Source organism: Daktulosphaira vitifoliae, unplaced genomic scaffold, assembly GCF_025091365.1.
Source record: "Daktulosphaira vitifoliae isolate Bord-2020 unplaced genomic scaffold, ASM2509136v1 Scaffold_5, whole genome shotgun sequence".
NCBI lineage: Eukaryota > Metazoa > Arthropoda > Insecta > Hemiptera > Phylloxeridae > Daktulosphaira > Daktulosphaira vitifoliae.
Window position 1 is genome coordinate 32,304,771 of NW_026099576.1, and position 18,333 is coordinate 32,323,103.

Here is an 18,333-nt window from a genome sequence, read left to right on the forward strand (position 1 = left end):
TAATATTGTTCTTAAAATATGTATACGCGGTTTGTGGAATTCTGAGTTAAATATTTTTTAGTTTTAAATTAACATTATAAATATTTTTAAAATTTTTAATTACTTGAGAACTAATACATTTTCAATAATTTTTCAAATTTTTTGCCACTGTTAAATATTTGGTGAAAATTTAAATTACAAAAAAAATGTTCATCTTACTTTAAGAAAATTTAATGAATAACCAAGTGCAAAAACGTTTTAATTATCTGCAATAATTAAATGCAATAAACATCTAATGGATTTGGATTGAACCGTTTTTTTTATAGTTATATTAATTGCTATCACTTACCATCTATATTTGTCTCATTTATGTCATTTCGTCACTGCACGGTGACCCACTGTGCTGTTTTTATTTTTAATTTTTATTATCAAAAAATTGATATGAAATATTGTTAGAAATTTTATTGTTAAGATATGCAATTGATTACAATTTATGTATTAATTTTTTAATGGTAGATACAGAGTGTTCTTTTAAATGTTAGACACTCGATTTCTCTTAAAATAATAATTATGTTTAGAAAATTATTTTGCAATTTTTGTTATATATATTTACCGATTTTTAAATTACTAATAATATTATATTGGTTTTTTTAAACTTATAAAGGTGTCAACTTAGTTTAATAAGTAACATACTTATTGAAATTGCTTATAAAATAAAAAATTATCTAATTAATAAAATGACTGATCTAGTACAGCTTTTGGGACTTTATTTTGTAAGTTATTAAAATTTTTATATCTAGACGGAAATTTGAGTTCTGTAGATTTAAAATTTTCTTTGTAAATAAATATCTGCATATTACCAATTTTTATTTTTGAACAAAATTTTTCTGTTTTTTTTCAAAGAATAAAAATTATTGAAAAAGGGTTGAAGTTTTCCATTATTTTAATAATTTATTTAACTGTTTCATTACATCCTGGACAGTTTTATAGAATATTTAATATTCTATAGAACTTTTTTAATTAGTGCAAAAAAAAATGAAGTAAGCTTTTGTAAAAAACTTAATGTATTTTGTACATTATACACTATACATTTTATACATTAATTTTTCCATGTATTTTATCTTTATGGTTTATTAATAATCATTATCATATATTACACGCGTGTAACAAAAGTAGCATCGCAAAGTACATTAATTTTATTGAACTTAAATACACTTGAAACAGCTTAGTTGATCATTAGATAATGATACTGTACCCACAGTTATTCTTCGTTTAATAATAACAAGTTAATTTGCTAATGTCATGTTTTGTACTCGTAATTATGTTTGAGACGATGAACCAAAATGTACGGCCTTACTTTGTGAATTTAAATACGAGCATATAAAAATAATAAAGAAAATATGTTAGATTTTTTCTTAAGTACTTTCTTTGTACTGTAGACGCCTCATTACAAAACGAAAGGACAGATTATTCAATTAAATAATATACAAGAAAAACCAATAAAAAAATATACACATTATGCATGCTTACTTAAATCATATTTGTGGTCACCAAATGTATACGTCTGTCGTTTAATTGACTGTTGTTGGATGTTGAAACGCGGATGAGTGGAGGTGTTATTAAATGTCAGTGGTAGAAAAAGGGGCGATTATCGGTGTACACATGTTGTGTTTATGGTAGCACTTGGCTTTTTTTCAACACACTCCTATAACCTTAAGATACAATTTTTTTTCTCCATTTTTTACCGTCATATTTTTACTTTTATATATACATACATACAAGACAATAATATTGTCCAATGACTATTATTATCCGATTGAGTGATGGAGATGAACAAAAAAAAAAAAACAAATAAACATGATGTTTAAAACGCGAGCTAAACACTTGGTAATGACATAAGGGATAACTGTACAAAGAGAAGGAGGAGGTAAAAATCACGTGTGACTTGCTGATGATAAATGTGTTAACTTAGAGATAGAAAAAGAGAGAGAAAACTATCCCTTTGGCCATCGTCTTGTAAGGATTTTGTTCATGTTCAGTTTTAAGTGGAACGCGAACAACACAACGTTGTTGAAATTCGAAAATGAAAACTGAAAACCAAGACGAACCGTACGTTTGGTTTGACCAATGTCTAGGGACGGAGCCACAGGATTGGATGAAGGATTTCGGTCTAGAATGGTTTGACGAAGAACTTTTGAACGATGGCTGCGATGGAGTTACGAATGTAGAATCACCGCAGCGGAGATTGTCCACGGAGGACGAAAATGACGAGGATTATTATTTTCTTGGATCTCAAAAAGACCGACATGAAGTGCCCTGTGAGATTGAGGAATCTGCTTGGTTCCAACAGCATCAATATTCACCAACCGAAGAAAAAATCATTTCTCCATTGACGTTACCTTCAATGATACCAGGTACGAGGATGTTTTCGGACAATCTTTCAAGAATTAGATATCCCTATAATTTGGATATAACAAACATCAACTCGATAGATCTCAGCCATTCGGTGAGTTATTTTGATATATGTTAAAAAATATGGCTAATAAGAAAACACCGTTACAAATGACGATATAGTAAATATATATATATTGAGTTCCTANCCGTTACAAATGACGATATAGTAAAAATATATATATTGAGTTCCTACTTTTTTTCAAGCGTACCATGAGTTATTTACTTGTATTATTTTACAATGAAATAAAATTGAATAATTAAAACCTAAATAATTGAGTGGCTAATGGACAGTTAGAATTAAAATTGGCTAGGTGAGTTTGTTAAGTGCTGTTGACCGAAGTGTTAGCAAAAACAGAAGTGTATATAGATTTCTCGTTTAGTATTATTATTTTATTGTGTTTCATTGTAGCACTATAGTAACCTAAACTAAACTTTAAGTGATAAACTTCAAACATTCAAACATTTGTCCTAAAAACAAAAAAAAATATTTACATTAAAAGCAAGTTTACAGAATTAACTATATAACTAAATAAAACATATATGAATGTTTTAGTATAGATGATTGGAAATTCATCAACGGAGCATCAAATTTATGGAAATTGAGTAAGAACCATAAACTTTTTCTTTAAATTTTCAGATATATTTTCACTTTTCTTTTTATGAAGTTTTACTTTGTACATAAAAACAAAATCATAATAAATTGTGTCCAAATTTTATGTTCTTAATTAATTTACATGCACTTAAAATAGTATTTGATAAAATAACAGTAATAATTGTAAATACAGAGGTTTATTAAAATTTAATGGATGTATAATTTAGTATGACATGAACAAGAGTAGGACGTGTTGGTACAATTATTCTTACTATTGTTTTTCTTGATAGGGTAATCAAGTATGAAGGGTAAAACTAACATTACTCTCTCTGTTAATCGACAGTGAATTATTTGGGGTGATAAAACTTTATAAACAGCTACCGATTACAGTTTATAAATAATGTTAGTAAAGTGCTGTTAATAATTACAAGAAGCGTTTTGTCACTACAATTAGACAGTAAACGACTATTTTATTTATAGAAGAAAATAATTTGTAATAAAAAGAATTATTTAATTTCGACTTTAATAATCTTCTTTTAAAATCTTAATATATTGCCAACCAATTAACCCTGATGATTCATAATCATTACCATTTTTCGTTATATAAGATTTCTTTTAGGGAGAGGGATTTCATCATAATCATATTCATCATAATCATATTCAAAATTTACTGAATTACACATACACCTAAGCAATGAAATATTAGCGTATTTAAGTATGTTAATATTTATTTAATTTCATTAAGTTTTAAGTTAATGGAGAATCTGCTTTTTGTTATACACAAAATTAACTATCGTTTCGGTAAAAGAATAAAATTAAATAAGTAATTAACAATCGCAGATTTGACTTTCTTTTAACATCTGCGTAATTTTTGTAAAGTCTATAGAAAAGAACACAAAAAGAGTACTGTCCTGTTTAATAAAGAGTTATTGCTTTGAATTTAATTAAAAGTCCTTGAACGGTAACATAAATAGTACGCAGTAAACAGAAGATTCTGTTGAAAGTAAAAAAAACTGTCTATTTAGTAATTGATCTTTTTTTAATTTTTCATTAAATTTTTATATTAAAAGGTGAAATATGACAACTGTTATATTTATTTATTCTTTTCCGAAAAATATAATAAGTAAATTCCGTGGAATCGGGAATATTTAAGTTCAATGTCATTGGCCACTATTAAGTGGAAAATTAAAAAAGTTTTTTTTGTTTAATGACCTATAATAAGAAATCCTTTAATTTTTTTATTTAAACATAACAAAGTGAATTTTATTCAACAGCATTGAGAATTTTAATGAAGAGTAAACAGAAGTTTTTTTTTATTATTTATTAATTATTTTTATTGATAAAAATGGATGAAAACAATTAATTTATGAATGATATATTAAAAAAAATTAAAAATAAGTTCTTAATATTATTTTTATTCTAAGAATAATTAATTATTAATTATAATTATCCACGATATTTGTAAACTTTTTGTGAGATTAAATTTTTTATTTTTAAATTTTAAATAATTAAGTAGCGTATGATAAATGAATCAAATTATAATATACCCTTATATTTTATATTTATATATATATTTATATAAACAACTTTATTTTAAAATAATATGAATAAAATATTTAAATAAACTTCTAAATAGTGTTTACTATATTCAGTAAATTTTTAGGAGGATTCTTGACTAACTATGTTTTAGCATTCTAGGAGGATTTCCAGGTAAAGTTAATGAAGAGAGTTGCTAATTATATAGACATTCAATTTTTTGCTTTCTTTTATAGAAATATAGGCTTTTCAAATGAAACGTAAAAAATAAATGTAATAATAAAAAATAATAATAGTTTGTAAAAAATGATCAGTTAAGAATATCATCATTTTCTGCAATAGTTTTACACCTGAAAAAATAATTATATATGAATTTCAAAGATGAACATTAACCAGTTGAGAAGTTAAAGTTAGGTTAAAATATTTATTTTTTAAACTTATATAGTAGTTAACTATTTTTACAATAAACTTCTTAATTTAACTATTTTAATTTATTGTTGAAATAACTTAGTTTTTTTTAGTTAATTAAGTAATAACCATTAAGTTACATTGAATATTGTTATAAAAATTTTAATTATATGTAATCTAATCTACAGTGTTCAGTAAGTAAGTAAGTAAGGAAATAAGTCAATTTTTACAAACTATAAGAACAATAGAAACCCATTTTCTTATTGAATACACGCCATTCAAAATTAATTCTTATTGAATTTTAAATTCAATTATATTGATTTTTAGAATTTTTATAGAGTAAGTAATTTTTGTTTTTATTAAAAAAATAGATCCCGAGTTAATGTTTTTATTTTTTTCAATGTATTCATTTAATATATAAACTACTCTTAAAAATAACTTATCTGTAGGGCGCAGAATTATATACATTTATTTATTTCGATAAAGCCACTTTGAAAGGTCCCCAGTTTTTCCAAATTTTTGGTAGGATTAGGACAGAGGTAAATCCTTCAATACTATAAACTCGATATAAACATATTACTTATTTCTAAAATCAATTACTAAAAATTTGTACTGACTAAAGGTGTGTTCGAAATAACTTAACAAAATTTATAAATGCAAATAAATCAGCGCTCTGGTTATGAAGAACTCGACCAATTTTTTACTAAATATTTAACATAACATTTTTTTTGACAACCAGCATTTTTTGTTATCCAATATTGGTTATTTCTGTATAAAAACATAATTAAATGAAAGTAATGAAAATTATAGTTTGAAAATATATAATAAAATATTAAATTTAATTGAAAAAGTGATTAAAAATGACAACTAAGGAAACCTATCAAGTCTTTTTAAAAAAAGTTTCAGAAACCAACGTAACATAGTCCGTATTAAATTATATGTACTTAAAGATAATGGTATTAATCTGAAGAAAGTTTACATTGTTAGTTGAATGTTCCGTTTAAATGTCATCTTATTGGTACCGGAAAATAAGTAATTACTTATATAACATTACTTTAAAATAAATGTCTCCCGAGGACACTCTTAAAGCTTTGAAATGTCATAAATGTTTTCTATTTTTTTTTTTTTTATTGAGTAGAGGATAGAACAACATTTGTGAACCATTCGATAATTGAACACTGAAAGATAATATTTATATTTCATGTGTTAATTTTTTATATTTTTTATTAATTATAGTGACATATTTGTTGCTTAAATTTACCTACATTTTAGTTAATAACTAAAAGCAAGTAATAATAGTTCATAAAAAATTCAATTTTTTAGGGACGTTTGGATTCTTTTGGTCATTCCGTCAATTTTCATTCTATGACTAATGATGATAATGATGTATTTGATATATCAATTTTTACGGACTGTAGTGATGATACTTTTTTTATGACTGACAATCAAGTTAGTAACTTTATACCATAATAGTAATCATCGTTATCTAAACAATAGATTTAAAATGTTTTTTTTTATCAAGGTGGTTATGCCCAGAGAAGATTGTAGTGCTATGTTTGATACAACGTTGGAACCTGTTTTTCAAGGTAAGTTTAGGGTATTATTAATAGCATTCCAATAATTACTGTCTGAAAACAAAAATATTTGTTGGGTTATTTTAAAAGAATTATTAAAAAAATTCATCGAAAACATTTTTGTGTTTTTTTTTTTTGAATTACTAGAATTTTTTTTTATTATCTGAGTAAGTGGTTAGGTACACTCTAATATGGTAGCGTAATACAAAATATACAATTTATTATATTTTTTTATCGTATATTCATATTTTGATAATACGAATGTAAAAATACTATAAATACTGAATTAACAAAAAAAATTCATCGAAGATGATAAGTTTTAATTTATAAAGATCAAGTTAAAGTAAAAGTCACACTTTTTGTTTAATTTTTATACTTTGTGTTTTAAATAACATTAGAATCTGAATGTTATCAAAATATTCTATATGACAAATGGCTACATTTTTGCATCCTCTGTAGATACCCAAATTGAGCATAAAATAAAAATTACTTTATTTACGAGAAATAACTTGGTTTTTGTATTGCAACCAAATTTTTTTTATTAAAGCAAGTATAAAAAGTAGATTTATGTTTAATTTTAACCTAAGTTAGTTAACAAAGAAGTTTATTTAAAATAAAAGATTTATTTTATGCAAACAAAAATAGTTAGATCAATATTTGTATAGTTTTTCTATTTATAACTATTAATATCTATTAATATAATGATTTATTATTTTATTTATATATGATTATATAATATATATTATATATATATTATTTATTATTTTATTTATATGATAAAGTCGCTACCTTTTAATTTTTCTAAACTTAAATAAAATATTAAATAATTTCATCATAGTGGACCTATTATTTGGTATACTAGTTTTTTAATTCACCAAAAATTAAATTCTTCGAATTTAATTTTTGTACTTGCTTAAAAGTAGTCGAAATTCCAAGAAAATGATTTTATTAAAAACATATAAGATATGGAATTTCTTTTCTCATCTGTCATAAAACACTTTCGTTATACTCAATGTTTTTCTCTAAATGTTTTATTTTTATTTGTTATTATTTAATGGAAAACTTTCAAAAACACTTAACCGTTACTGATAACAGCAAACTTTGACAATTGTGTTATTATTACAGTTAGTAGTGTTTCAATTCTAACGGGAATTCGAATAAAATATATCAGATGTTGATTGACATTAATAATAATTATATTATGTTAGTTTCAGTGATGACATATCTTTTTAAGCAAAAATTTAAAAAGTATATTAAGCTTACTAAATCCTATTAAAGTTACAAGAGGGCTAAACTTTTCGTTTTTTCAACTTTTAAAGAATTAAAATTTAAATAACCATGTAAATCGTAATTGAAAAATCAATTAATTATTTTCTTCATTTGATGAAAATACATCCCTTGATTGAAAGATTATATGTCTTAAAATACATTTTTTGACTGGAGCAATGGTCTCTTTTTACCTTTAAATACTATTCTGAATACGATTACTTTTGTTCTATCCAAACTAGAATAAATAATATGAAAAAAATATTCTAAAAACTACCATTAAGGATTATTCTTTTTTAGAATATACTTTACATTTACAATAGTTTGTAAAAATAAATTAAATTTTAATATTTTTATGGTAAAATTATTATTTAAAGAAAAATATGAGGGTTAGTATGCTTAATAAACCACTCTATATATATTTCAAAATGAAAACTATATCGTAAAATATATTTGAACTATTTATTGTAGAGATATCATCATAGTGAATCTACTTACAAACATTTTTACTTAAAACTATCATTGATAAATTAAACATTTATTCACTAGAAAAGCAAGTATTTTTTTTACAAAAATTGTAGTTGAGTCATCCGCTACAACAATAATAAAATGTATACATATGCAATCATATTGAAAAAAATTTCTTGAATAATTTGACATTAAAATGCTTTTATGAAAATATGGCAATTATATTTATTTTAAAGCATATAAAAACATGCTAAATGCTCGTTATATTAGTTGATGTAATTATTGAGTAAGGTGTTATTCATGTTATTAAATGGAATGAAGAATTTTTCATAGAAATAAACTCATTGAATAGTGTTAACGTAAACCCTCATAATCCAAAATTTTATTGTCGTTATTAAACTATAAATCTGTAATTTCCCTCCAATATATCTCCTCTTATTGTTATATTGTCGGCGGATTTGGTTGTCCAAGGACATCGATGTGATTCAGTCGCGTCAGTTTATATGGCGACCATGTTTTGGATATTGAAAGTAGTGGGTTTGGTGGGGGTGTGTCAGTGTTCGTGATTTTGAAACTCACTAAAGAGGGAAAAGAGATTTCAGAGTTAGGGGAACCATGTTAAACCCAAGGGAGTCTACAGTGAGATGACTGACGGAGGGTGGGGTAAACATTGGTATTCAATTATTCTGTATTATACAAGGCCAACGACCTACACTGTCGCGTCTGTTACCCCAAATGGATCCCCGTATATTGGGGTCCTTGACCGCCCGTAACCATGCCACTATTATACGAGGGTAAGTTTTTGATTATTTTTGCAGGCGATCCTCCTCTGGAGAGATGCGAAGAAGTAAGAATCTGCGAGTGGGAAGGATGTACTGTTCGGGTGGAGGGTGCAGGTCAAGAACCTCTTGTGCGACATATCGAAAAGCTGCACGTGGACAGTGCACCGCGAGGCGCCTGCGCCCAGTACACGTGTCAGTGGCGAGGGTGTCCCAGGCGTGTGCGCCCGTTCAACGCCCGATACAAACTACTCATACACATGCGCGTCCATTCCGGCGAAAAACCGAACAAATGCACGGTAAGTTATACATATATGTATTTAAAATTGTATAGACATAATCTGTTTGCGAAAGGACAATTCAAGGACGTTGCTGTCCCTCTACTGCTTGTGGATTCCTCTATAATATACATTGTATATATATATAGGATATATACGCCGTTCGCTAAGTTGATGTTATTAGCTTTGTGCATTTCTAAATGCGCAAAAAGCTAACAATACAATGTTACCCTACTAGTTTGTTGCTCTCGTATGAATTATAAACCAACTATAAAGGCCTATTATAATTGTTTCAATTAGTTTATCCTTTATATATCTAACTGACACTTGACCATAAAAACAATATGTGGATTTGTCAGTTAGGTCTGAGACATTGTATATTAACAGTTTACTCAACAAATAATTTATACAAAATGCATAATTATTTAAACACAATTCAAGTAATAAAATTTAAGCTGAAATTGCATTTTACCAAATACTATAAATAAATAAACAGTGGCAAAAATAACTTATAATTTTAAAAATGTATATATAATTCATTTAAGTGCTAGCCTTAACGTTTTTAGAATCCATGTTAAATGTTCATAATATTTATTTGGATCAAAAATGATTGAAACAATATTTCTACTTGATATAAGTAGGTCTATAACTAAAATAATGATGCCAAATCATTTTATTTTTTATTCATCATAAAATAATATAATCTACGGTTAAGAAATGCTCAGTTTAAGAAATATAACGAGAATTTGTAATTTTCACTGTATTTTATAAATAAGTTTTAAACAAATCCCTGGAAAATAATTATAACATTTATTTAGAAGTATTATAATTATTTAAGACATTTTTTACTTGATATATCGGTAGTTTAATAAGTTATTGTAATGGGGGACGTCCGCTGCGCATAGTTTGACCTGCACCAACGTTATTTCTACAAACCAAGCCCTGGTTTAAGTATTGATTATTTATACTGTGCACTTTATGTTTATGATTTCCTAACATTGTCAGTTAAATAACTTAGTGGTTACCAAAGCTCTCCTCTGTATTAAATTGTTATGGAAAAAGGTAAAAGTCGACATTTTAGCGAGTCTTTTTCTACTTCATTGCGATCATTTAATAAAAACTTTATAGCTTTTCAGATAATAAACTTCAATCATAATACATTATGGTTATAAGGGTCACACTGATATCATGAAACGAAATAATTATTATGATATATTCTGTAAATAAAATGTAAACAAGCCTAAAAAAGAACAATGTATAATTATTCAATCATTCTAATTTTATTAATTTCAGTATCTATTTTAATCTCAGAATATTGTTTTGATAATAATTTTTAATGACACTTTTATTAAAATGTGATTTTTATAAATTTAAATAATAAATCATCAATTTTTGATTCGCAGTTTTTTGGATGTTCAAAAGCATTTTCTAGGCTAGAGAACTTGAAAATTCATCAAAGATCACATACTGGGGAAAAACCTTATGCATGCCAATTTGTTGGGTGCGTGAAAGCGTTTAGTAATAGTTCTGATAGAGCTAAACACCAGAGAACTCATTTTGAACAAGTTAGTTTTTTAATAAATAGTTGAATAACTAAATATTTTATATTATAAGACCTTCATATCAAACGATAATTTATTGTTATTAATTAAAAATGATAATACATAAAGTAGTTTAATTTAAATATTGATTAAATAATGGACTTTTTCAATTACTTTCTGCTCAGTATCCTTGTCCATATAATTTTATAAATGATTTGAAACGTTAACAACATTTTATTGATATAAAGTTAATTTTTAGTACAGCATGCAATCCAATTGTGTTTAGGAATAGCATTAAAGCACTAATTAAGCACTTAACTTAAAAATTTTTTTCGTGATTATGAAAATAGAAATTTTTTAAAATACTTATAAGGTGTTTATTTTAATATTAATATTAATTAGATTGAAACTTTATTGTATCTTATATTTATTATTAAAAAAAGAAAACTATATTCTGTTTATATATATTTAAATAAAATAATATAATTTTATTTAATAACATTTGTAATTATAAATTATAAATTATCGCTTGCTACATTTTAACTTTGGTGATATTATAATGATAACTATATGTTGTCTGTCGACAATTTACCAGTATTTACAAGTAAACTAATCAGTATTATAATAAATTATACCCAAATTAATGTTTAATTATGATTTTATTTCCAAAGAAGTATTAAAAACTTTTGGCTGGCAATTTTTTTTTATATAACTTAAATATTGTATTTTTATTTAAAGAGAACATTTTAATTCATGCTTTTTTAAGAAAATAACTATATGAAGTTTATTAATAAATACATAAATACAAAACAATATTTTTTTTAAAAAAATTGAAACGTCTTTGCTTCAAAAATATGATAATTAGGCAAACCGAAAAATGGTATTCATTTTTTTATTTGTTATTTGTTCCTGATAAATTATTGTTGAAATGATGTTACTTGGGGGCGTGGGAGAAAAAACCCTACGTGTTTATGAGCATAACATAATTTCAGCGTCCCTTAAATTTTTGCTTTAGTTACGCATAAATGATTATGGATTGCATAAACAAATCGCCGTCCTACAAAAATATTTTCTGTAAAATAATATTGTTTTTTAATAAGAATATCAGCTATTTTATGTATAAAATGACGTTGAAATGTTTTATTATTTCATTTTTGCTGGAAAAATAATACAACATTTTTCCTACCCTTCTAAATAAAATAATTAGTATCTTAGTAATTATTATTTCGATTAGGCAATTTATTCCTTTAATTAACATATGTTGATAAAAAAAATTTAATTAAAATAAGGATAATATAATAATTAATTTTTAATTGATTGTTAATTTTGGGTGTTTATTACTTAAATGTAAAATTTAATAGATTATTATACTGGATAAAATAATATTGTTTTAAAACCAAAATATGTAGAATGAGAACAAACTATAGAATCCAATTGAATATAAAATTTAATTTCTGTTACTTACAGCATAGATAACCAAAAAAAAGTCTATTTAAGATAAAAATAAATTTATAAAATATTATTTTAGTTCAGATAAAATAACTTTTTAAATTTTTATTTAGTTGTTGTATCTAGATAAGGCTAAACAATGATCATAATCCTCTGACCTATAACCTTTGTGTTAGAGGATTATGATAGACAATTTTAGATCATATGATGCAAATTTTTTTACTTTTATTATTATAATGAGTGTATCATTATAGAAACCTTATGCATGTATGGTATTGGGTTGCAACAAAAGGTATACAGATCCCAGTTCGCTGAGAAAACATGTGAAAAATCATTCATCACAACCGTCAACAGTAAGTTAAAAAACAAAAAACTTTATTAATTTACATAAAAAGTACAGTGAATGATAAACCTGTAGTCTTTTAACTTGTATCGCAAGATGGTTGGTGTGTATTAAAACCACTCTTTGTTTTCCTAGTGAAATTTCAAATATTTTAAATCATAAGATTTGTACTTTTTAAGAGTTTCAAAAAATTATATATGATTATACGGGTGCTGTAAACCAAAATTTGACATAATATTTAACAATAAAACAACATATTATTTTTAATGATTTCAGCTCAAAATACATAATTTCACATTGACTTTAAAACATAAATAATTTTAAATATATTTAATACATATATAACTTTATACATTTAAATTTTACCAAACATTTTTATTTACTATGAAAAAAATTAGTCTAGTACCTGGCTTCAAATTAAGGGTCATCATAATAAATAGTTTATGATAAATATAGTTTCTTTTTTATAAATTTTAATTTCACACTATTTTTTTTAGAGAAAACAGTATATTCGAATTTAAATTATATAGAGTGGTCCCACCGTGATTTAATAATTTTAACATTAGTTTATATAGTCAATTTAATAAATCACGGTGGGACATTTTATATTTAATAATGTATATAAAAGCTGGAAATATTTTTACTACTAATTAATTATAAAAATTCTAATTCTAATGTTTTTATACAGTTTGCTTGCCTTTATACATTGTTACATATTTTTAATTGATCAAATTTATGTTTTAGAAAACTGTTTCGAAATCATATATTCAACCAGCGTTATCATCCAACAATAACAATTCCCAAAGAACAATAAGTATGAATTTTTCTTAAACGAATACTTACACTATTAAAAAGTAATAATACCAATCTTATTAACAAACATTTTTTTAAAGTTATCTCAAATGAAAAACTTTTACAAATAAAACAAGAAAACATCTGGTGATTTGATCAAGTTTAAAATTTCGTGTATTAGCTAATTTGTTGTTTATTGCGTGGTAAAATTATTATTATAAAAAAGAATTCTCATTTATTTTTATTTTTTCAAACTGTGTTAGTTGTAAGTTTCTTTGTGAGAAGAAATTACGTATTTCTATTGTGATTATTTAACCGCGAATCTCACTTATAAATTAAGTATTTTTATCTTTAAATTTTTAATATGTATAAATATTTATTGTTTAAGGAATGTTTTATTGAAATTTGTTTTAGAAAAATTTTATATGTCATTATTTTTATTGTAAATAATTTCATTATATTAACGTTATTTGTTGGCGTTTAAAAAATAAAAAGTTATATCTATGAAAGTAAAATTTTACAATTTATATTAATTAAATTAAAATTTGATGCTAACTATTAGACATTATATCCAATTAAATTACTATTAAAAAAAAGTCCCAATTAATATAAATCCATTTTGAATTAAAAAAATATATATAAACTAATAACAATCTAAAAGTCTCAATAAAATTTATGTTAATGATTTTTAAATTATAAACACCTTTCAATTCAATTTAATTTTTATTTTACTCTACAAGTATTTTCATTATGCAAATATAATTTTTGTTAATAATTGTCTTATAGTTATAAATAATATTTTAATAATCAAAGCAGTTTAATAAGGATAATTTTTCAGAGTAATTTTTTTATTACTAGCCACTTAATATATCTTAATATAATCAATATGTTAAGAAAATTATTTTTAGTAATAATATTGTATATTTCTCAATTTCTCAATTATTACATATTATTTTAATTCATTCATCGTTATAAAGGTGTTAACTTTTTTTTTAACTATAACAAACATATTTAACTAGGTTATAAAAATGAATAAGTAAATTTCTGTTTGATAACAACCTTTGACTCATTATTTTTTAAATTATTACTATTTTAAAACATTTAGTGGAGGTTATGTTATATTAACCATTAAAGCATTAGTGTGTCGCACTTTTTCTCCTCTCACTATACAAATGTATTTTTGAGTTTGCAATAAACTACGACACTTATATTTAAAAATGATAACAACTTCCAAAGTACTAGTTCAAAAATTGTTATCGATCAGTCTAAAAAATCAAAATACTAAAAAAAAAATAATTTTCAAAACATAATTATTCTTTTAAATGATCGCAATAATTTAACAATTGTACCCTTTTCTTTTCTATTTTTTGTATTAACCTAAGAAAATGTAAATTTTAGCAGGCCAAAGAACTAGCATTTAAGATCTATAAATAAATAATAATAGTCAATAACGTTAGAAATCGGATTCGTAAATTTTTTAGATTAACTTGAGTGAAGACATAAATATCACATAATACGTTAAAAGTTAGTATTTATGTACTTTTATTTTAGTACTAATGTGTATATTCGAAATTGATGTTTTCCAATTATAATAAAAATTACGCACTATTTTAAGTATACAAAAGTGAATTAAAGTACTTTTTTTTTTTTTTTTTAATTATCAGAAAATTTATTTACAATCTATACAGTAAGTACATTAAGCATCAAGCAAATTTGATGACAGCTATTATATACATGACAATAAAATTAGCGTTTATAGGAAGACACTCAGCGGTGTCACCATGATAGGAAGTTAAAAAAAAAATTTTTTTTTTAGTTATTGTAGAAGATCTCTAGGCCACCATCTTTTCAATCTCCTTGGAGCATTATCGGGAAGGGAGGCCGAGGATAGTTGTTTTATTAAGGGGTTAAAAAGAGTACTTAAATTTGAAATTAAAGTACTAAAAGAAAAAGGCTTAAATATTGATTAAATTAAGTTTTCATTTTTCGTGCTTATAATTTTAAACAAATATCTATGTTATGAATTTCTGACTCAAAATCAATAAAATTTTGCAACCAATAAAATTACTAGTCTTTTTTTTGCAATTATTTGTACATTATTAATTCTTTGATTAATGAGACTTTTTTGAAATTTATTGCATGAAAGAATTAAAGCGCTGACTCATTAACCTAGCAATTTACAAAGGCCTCATAATTTTTAAAGCCTCTCGACAGAGAGTGATAAGCAAAAAAAAAATTTATTTGATTAAAAGAGTAATTTTTTATTTAAAACTATTTTTATAGCTTTAAGGATACTTTTGACTAAAATTTAAAGAAATTTGTAATATTGAGATTCTGGAAACTCAATATTATATGTAATTAAAGCTAATCGAAAAAAAAAGTTACCTAAATATGTGCTTTTCAAAAAGTATTGTGTTGTATATCAATTTTTAAAATGGAAAAAAAAACATACTGATATAAATTTGTGTATATATTTAATAAATATTATTTATATAAATGTTATATATTAAAATTATTTTCTTCCCAACTTCTATTTATGGCATTTTTTTCGTAATTTAATTTAACAAGCTTGTTGTGGTTATTACAAAACTGTATTATAACTTTTGGCCGTTGAAATATAATTAAAAAATCTTAAAATAACGAATCAATCTATTCATTATTATAAAATAATAAATTCGATATAATAACTTTGTTAATTAAACTAACAAAAACTAAAATATATAATGAATTAATTAATGAAATGAAATATATGATTGATGATTTTTAATTAGTTAATTAAACATAAATGGGTACCTACATGATATTGACATATTATAATTTTAATGTGTTATTTTAAACCAATAGGCTTTTACAATTAGATGTCATAAAACTAATTTTCAACAAATAGAGGCGTTTTTATTATTGAATTAATTATTTTTTTATTAAATAAAAAATAAAAAATTGAGTGTTTTAAATAGAGATGAACTTTTTATGTAATTCTGTAAAAATTCATTGTTACTAAGAAATATTAAATACTAGGTAAAATTTAAATAATACAAACTATATAAATATAATATAAAAAAATATAATTACATCAATGATTTTTTTTACTAATTAATACTACTGTAGTGAACACAAAAATATACAAAGTTTTTTTTTATTAGCCCGACATAAATTACTTCACAGATTTTGTTAGATAAAAGTTTTATTTCCTGGCAAACTTACAAAATAGTATTGTGTAACACTATATGTCAAATAGGAACAATTACTTTTATAAAAATCACACAAAATTATATTAACAAGTGAACATGTTATCATTAAAATAAAAACTATATATAAATGGACAATTTCATGAAATATTTATCTGAATATTGTATGCTGACTGAATATGAAATAAGCTTATGTTAAAAGTGAGCAGCCAAAATGTTGTAATACAGAATGTCCCACCATATTCTAATATCTTTAATAACTTTTGATTCAGTCAATATTTTTCGTTACTTTTTTTAAATAATTATACACCGGGATTATTAAAATTTTATGATAAATAATAGTTTTTTTATTTATTAATAAAAATTTATCCATTTATTAGAACCATAGTAATGTTTGTGAAAATTTGAATTTATTATTTATTGAATTTGATTTTAACCTCACTAGAATTCAAAATTGTTCTAAATGGAAAAACATTTTTTAAATATAAAGAAGGACACTTAAAAGGAGTTTTCAAAACCAATATTTTGGACATTAATTATGTAAATCTTAAAATAAAATAAAAAATGTATAAAAAATTGTGTAAATATATTTTTTTATGGTTCAAATTTATTTTATTATTCATTTAATCAATAAAAAAAGGTTAATTGAACAGCATTTATACATTATAAAATAGTTATTTTAATGGAAAATATATAAATGATGACCATATAACTTTTCACTTAATAAATTAAATTTATTAAAAAAATAATAATAAGTCATACAATTTATTAAATAAAGTTGATAAAGTTAACTGAGTTAATAACAGTAGTAATCCGCAAAAGAATGTCACAATTTTATATTACCAAATACAATTTTGGTTGGATGACTAAGTAATTATTACAAACGGAAAAGTTCGTTTGTAATAGTTACTAAATCGCTGTTTGCATGAGTTTTGTAAAAAAATTTTGTAAAAAAATCGTAAGTAACTGGTCAGTTAGATCATAAAAAAAGAAAAATCAAAAAAATTTGGTGGTTAGATACACTGGATAATTTAAACTTTTTTCTCCAATTACAGAGTGTGTCCATTTTAAACTCATCTATTATGTGGCCGAATTTTGAATTGTAATAAATAAATCCAAAGAGATGTGCTATCTTCTATTTATCGAATTTTTAAATTTAATTACAGGCGCTTATTCAAATTTAGATGAATTTCATGAAAAAAATTACATACTTATTACCAATAATCGCGAAAAAATATTACGTTTTCCTTAAACATTTCTCAATATATATTTCTTTGTCTAATACCATAAAAGAACACATCAAAAATTCACAAACTTATTAATGCTACAAATAATTTACTATAGAACATAATTACGATTTTATTCCAGTGTTTTTTTTAAATTTATTCTACAAAATTGCCATCTTGAAAAATTATATTATACTTCTTGTAATTTTAAAAAAAAATCAATTTTTTTAATAAATAAAAAAAACTTATATTCATAAGAAAATTTCTATAATTTCAATGCATGATAATAATAATAATAATAAAATTTACACAAAATAATGAATAGATCAAAAGTTGAGTTGGAAAAAAGTGAGAGTGTTTTCTTAGAGAATATGTCAGCAGACTCTAAGTACATCAGCATTATAAAATTAATATTAAACAATATAATTGTGGTTAGTAGCTATAATTTATTTATTCTATC

General features: G+C 23.7%; 1 protein-coding gene across 1 annotated transcript; it reads left to right on the forward strand.

The window, feature by feature from the left end:
- The first annotated feature begins 1,159 nt into the window (after positions 1-1,159).
- LOC126907912 (zinc finger protein ZFMSA12A-like) lies at positions 1,160-13,798 on the forward strand. Its single transcript, XM_050689582.1, has 8 exons — positions 1,160-2,485; positions 6,293-6,418; positions 6,492-6,555; positions 9,096-9,355; positions 10,738-10,899; positions 12,579-12,677; positions 13,412-13,481; positions 13,561-13,798. Exons 1-8 carry the CDS (start codon positions 2,063-2,065, stop codon positions 13,608-13,610), a joined length of 1,254 nt encoding a protein of 417 aa, XP_050545539.1. The 5' UTR covers positions 1,160-2,062; the 3' UTR covers positions 13,611-13,798.
- Positions 13,799-18,333: the final 4,535 nt, after the last annotated feature.

Coding starts and splice junctions, on each gene's coding strand:
- LOC126907912 (XM_050689582.1), top strand. CDS start 2,063: ATGAAAACTGAAAACCAAGACGAACCGTACGTTTGGTTTGACCAATGT. Junction 10,900..12,578: donor AGAGAACTCATTTTGAACAA/GTTAGTTTTTTA, acceptor GTATCATTATAG/AAACCTTATGCATGTATGGT. Junction 12,678..13,411: donor ATTCATCACAACCGTCAACA/GTAAGTTAAAAA, acceptor TTTATGTTTTAG/AAAACTGTTTCGAAATCATA.